Source organism: Otolemur garnettii, unplaced genomic scaffold (genome assembly GCF_000181295.1).
Source record: "Otolemur garnettii isolate 467f Iridium unplaced genomic scaffold, OtoGar3 scaffold00001, whole genome shotgun sequence".
Lineage (NCBI taxonomy): Eukaryota > Metazoa > Chordata > Mammalia > Primates > Galagidae > Otolemur > Otolemur garnettii.
In genome coordinates this window covers 31,444,149-31,448,936 of record NW_003852396.1, presented here as the reverse complement: position 1 = coordinate 31,448,936, position 4,788 = coordinate 31,444,149, and the positions used below count along the sequence as shown (strand labels likewise).

The 4,788-nt window shown below is 39.1% G+C and overlaps 1 protein-coding gene and 1 pseudogene across 2 annotated transcripts; both read right to left on the bottom strand.

Annotated features, from left to right (window-relative positions):
* Positions 1-246: 246 nt before the first annotated feature.
* Positions 247-2,414, bottom strand: LOC100952653 (annotated as a pseudogene). Its single transcript, XR_152686.3, has one exon. The product of XR_152686.3 is annotated as an isocitrate dehydrogenase [NADP] cytoplasmic pseudogene (transcript).
* Positions 2,415-3,569: 1,155 nt separating this feature from the next.
* LOC100956010 (olfactory receptor 51F1-like) lies at positions 3,570-4,523 on the bottom strand. Its single transcript, XM_012802732.2, has one exon. It carries the CDS (start codon positions 4,506-4,508, stop codon positions 3,570-3,572), a length of 939 nt encoding a protein of 312 aa, XP_012658186.1. The 5' UTR covers positions 4,509-4,523.
* Between the last annotated feature and the right edge of the window lie 265 nt (positions 4,524-4,788).

Genomic DNA, 4,788 nt, shown 5'->3' with positions numbered 1-4,788 from the left:
GGGTTCTTCTAAGCTGGTGTGTACTGGCTCCAACAGACTGCTGGACCCCAGTGTTGGTGGGATGCATGGGATATTTCTCTCATCTATCACCTCTTTTCCAGTGGCAATATAATTGATGTGACTCCCTTTAGGTTTCCATATCTATTTTTCTCTGAATTTTCTTTACCTTTTTATTCAGCTGAAGGGTTTTTTTTTGTTTTTTTTTAATCATTAGGCCTTAATTTTAATTAAAATTAACAATTCAGATGAAGAAAAGGACTAGAGTAGTGTTTATTAAGCTTCTGAGAAATCACATTTATATAAAAGAAATGAAACAGGTCAGCAGAAGTACAAAAAAGGATGCAGCTTACATTATTGCACTTGGATGAAATATGCTGCGTATGGTAGCATAATTTTCAGGCCAGGCTAGGCCAGGAGGAGGAAGAGACAGAAGAAGAGTACAAACCTCCAGGTAACATTTATTCTGGATTCCAAACTCTCCAATGGCTTTGAAAGTATTTAGTATATTAGGAACCTTCAATATACTCTTCACAAATAACTGTACTATTTTCACATTTCGGTTACACTCATACTTTGTTCCAGTCATGTGCAAGTTCAATGTACAGTTCCATCTTACATAATGGGACATCTGTAATACTGAGATATCCCAGTGCCCAAGGTCATGGACAAGAGGGCAAGGGAGTGAATTTCCACTTTACATATTTTAGGGAATAGTACTATAGCTACTACCATTTATCCTTTTGAGCACTCTTAATTTTGGTCATTTATATCAGAATTTGAAAAGAAGTGATAATCAGTACAAATGAGTACTAACCTAATTCCTAGGCTGCTACTAGAAAATAAAATAAAATTTAAAAACAAGTCCCTTGCCACATTCATGAAGGTGGCAATAACTGTATGTGTAAGGCTGTAAACTTACAGAAAAGATAAACTCTGGCTTCTAAACAAATTATAAAATTCATTTTGTCTTTATCCTTGAGTGTCATACAGAAAAATGTAAACCTGTGGACCTAGTTACCAGAAAACATTTATCCTCCTAAGCCAAGTATGGCCTTAAAGTTTGGCCTGGGCCAGCTTTATCTTCAAGTTTTCTCCAAGTTTGTCCATGAATTCAAATGTATTCAAGTAGTCAGAACGTTGCACGTTAGGTAAACCTTTAATGCAAATAGCCAAGTCCTTGGTCATGAAGCCAGCCTCAATGGTCTCAATACAGACTTCTTCCAAAGCCTTTGCAAAGAGGTCAAGTTCTTTATTGTTATCAAGCTTTGCTCTGTGGGCTAATCCTCTGGTCCAGGCAGAAATGGAAGCAATGGGATGAGTGGATGTCTCCTGTCCTTTCTGGTACATGCGGTTGTGATGGGTTACGGTCCCATGGGCTGCCTCTGCTTCTACTGTTTTGCCATCTGGACAAACCAGCACACTGGTCATCATGCCAAGAGAACCATAACCTTGGGCCACAGAGTCCGACTGCACGTCACCATCATAGTTTTTGCAGGCCCAAATGAAGCTTCCTTCTGATTTCTGGTGGCTTGGGCCACCGTGTCATCGATGAGCCTATGTTCATACCAGATCTTCTGGGCTTCAAATTGGGATTTGTACTGCTTGTCATATATCTCCTGAAAGATGTCTTTAAAACGTCCATCATATTTCTTCAGAATAGTGCTTTTGGTGCTCAGATACAAAGGTCAACCCTTAGACAGAGCCATTTGGAAAGAACTGTGTGCAAAATCTTGGATTGACTTATCTTAAATGTACATACCCATGGCAACACCACCACCATCTTCAAAGTTATGTACCAAGTATGTCACCTTTTGGGTTCCATCATTTGGTGTGTAGGTTATCTCTACTTTTCCAGGCCCAGGAACAACAAAATCAGTTGCTCTGTATTGGTCCCCATAAGCGTGATGACCTATGATGATGGGTTTCACCCATCCACTCTCAAGCCGGGGGATATTTTTGCAGATAATAGCTTCCCTGAAGACAGTGCCACATAGAATATTTTGGATGGTGCCGTTCGGTGATTTCCACATTTGTTTCAACTTGAACTACTCAACCCTCTTCTCATCGGGGTGATAGTAGCACACTTGACCCCTACGTTGTATTTTTTTATGGCCTCTGCAGCATCCTTGGTGACTTGGTTGCTGGTGGCATCACAATTCTCTATGCCTAAATCATAGCTATGTAGATCCAGTTCCACATAGGGAAAAATGAGTTTTTCTTTTATCAATTCCCAGATGATCCGTGTCATTTCATCTCCTTGCATCTCTACCACAGAACCACCACTGATTTTTTTGGACATTTTGACTTCAATAAACCTTTGCAAGTGAATCCATTTCTAATCCCTCCAAGTCCTCTCAGTCTTGCAGTCTCAATTGAATGCAGTTTATTTTCTGCTGGAGAAGGAACGCTGGCAAAGCGCAAGGGTCGCCACAGCCACTCTCACTCTAAACTCACACACGTACAGGCAGGCAGTCCTAATTGGACCCAAGCTCTCTCCAGCTGAAGGTTTTAAAAGCTTCTTAAATCAGTGTATTAAATAGTCACCATAAGTCTCCTTTTAGGGACCAGACATTGTGGAGGTAGCTCTGTGTAAGTATGCATAGGCTGGGAACTATGGATTTTTTACATTCGCTCTTTGGTTGGTTAAGGGAACCATGTAGGTACTTTAAGGCGTTTGTGAAACCTCTGAAGTTTTATGGAAAATAATGTAATGTTTTATCTGTGAAGAAGGGATTGTGGATTTCATTAGATTTTCAAGAGACCACTATGCAGAAAAATGTTAAGAACCTATGCCCTAACTTCCTTGCAATCTACTTTACGATCTTTTCTAATACTCCAAACATCCCATTCTCGGTAATAAATTAATGAGTATGCTTCATCTCTGAAGCATTTCTTTGTACTGTCCAACAATGGCTAATGATTTACATGGCATGACCTAGGTATTGCTACCTTTTTAATTATGATTTATCCATGAGGAAAACAAGCTAACATATATTCAAAGATAGTACCAAAACATTTTAAGACATGGCATGGATTCATGGAGATTCAGGTCTTAATATAGATCTTACAGAACTTCTGCTAGATGCTTTGGTAGATAATGCAACACAGTGGTGAAGAGTGTGGCATCTTAGATACAGGATACCTGGGTCCAAATCTCAACCCTGTCCCATGTTAGTCATGTGGCCTTTGGTGGCCTAAATATCTCTGAACCTGTTTCTTCATCTGTAATATGTAATTTGTATCATTAAATATTTCATTTTGCTGTTTTAAAAAATAAGTGGAATGAATCTTAAAAGCAATTATTATAGTACATCACCCAGCATGAAACAAAGAGTCCATAATGATAGTTTCTAGAAGTGGAATTTTTATTATTTTATTATTATTTCCCTTATTAAACTGTAAATGTGTTGGGGTGACACATCATAGTTCTATTTTATGACTGAAAATGCTAACATATTTACCAGATATTTGTTGAATAAATTAAAAAATGCAAAAGTACATATCCAATAAGCAGTAATTTACCAAGGTTGCTTTTTTACCAGGTTTTGTTCAAATCCCCAAATCTCTGTTTATTTTGTAAGGAGCAGATTGAGGATAGCCTTACGGATCTGTTTTGTTTTTATACTATAGATAATGGGGTTGAGTGCAGGGGGCAAAAGCAAGTACACATTGGCCATCATTGAATGGACCACTTTGGGAGCTGACCGACCATAGCGATGTACCAAGGACAAGCTCACCATGGGAATATAGAAAACAGCAACTGCCCCAATGTGGGAGACACAGGTGCTGAAGACCTTATGCCGTTCTTCAGGGGAGGCAATACTCAGGACAGCGTGAATAACTAAGATATAAGACAGAACAATGCATGATGCATCTATCCCTGTGGTCAGGATAAGATCAATTAACCCACAGATGCTGTTAGTCCGAATGTCTGAACATGCCAATTTAATCACATCTGGATGGTAACAGTAGGAGTGGGACAGGACATTCATTCTGCAGAAATAGAGAGGCTTGAGCAGCAAGAGCAATGGAACTATTAGTACCACAGTACGTAAAATCATCAGGATGCCCAACTGAATGATTCTGGAATTCGTGAGAATGGCAGAGTACCTCAGAGGATCACAGATTGCCACATAGCGGTCAAAGGCCATGGCCACCAGCACCCCAGATTCCAGGCAAGTGAATCCATGAAGAAAAAACATCTGGATAATGCAGCTATCTAGACTGATCTCACGTGCATCAAACCACAGGATACCTAGTGTTGTTGACATTGTAGAAACAGTCAGGCCCAGATCGGTGGCTGACAACATGGAGAGGAAATAGTACATGGGTTCATGGAGACTCTGCTGGGTAATGATGACAAACAGGATCATGCTGTTCCCAGAGAGGGCAATGGCATAAAGACAACAGAAAGGAATGGACATCCAGGCATGGACAGACTCTAGGCCAGGAATGGCAGTCAGTAAGAAGGTTGGAAATTTAGATGTCCAATTACTTAGAATTTCCATGTTGTCCTGGCTTTTTAGTAGTTGTCCTCACAATGTTCACATCCTATAGAAGGAATAAATTGCATTGTGATGCAAAAATGTTTAGAGACATTTTATTTTAGTTAGTAGAGTTATTCAAGGTCATAGATAAGTTCTGCATCATTGAGAACACTCTTAATATAATATTCCTTTACCACTCATAATCAGGTATATTTGATACATATATAGATTTTTTCCTTAAATTTAAGAAAAATATATGTCCATAAGGTTGTACACATTTTTATGTTAATTATTTTTAATA

Excerpts from the sequence above, each read along its gene's own strand:
- LOC100956010 (XM_012802732.2), bottom strand. The coding sequence starts at position 4,508 with ATGGAAATTCTAAGTAATTGGACATCTAAATTTCCAACCTTCTTACTG.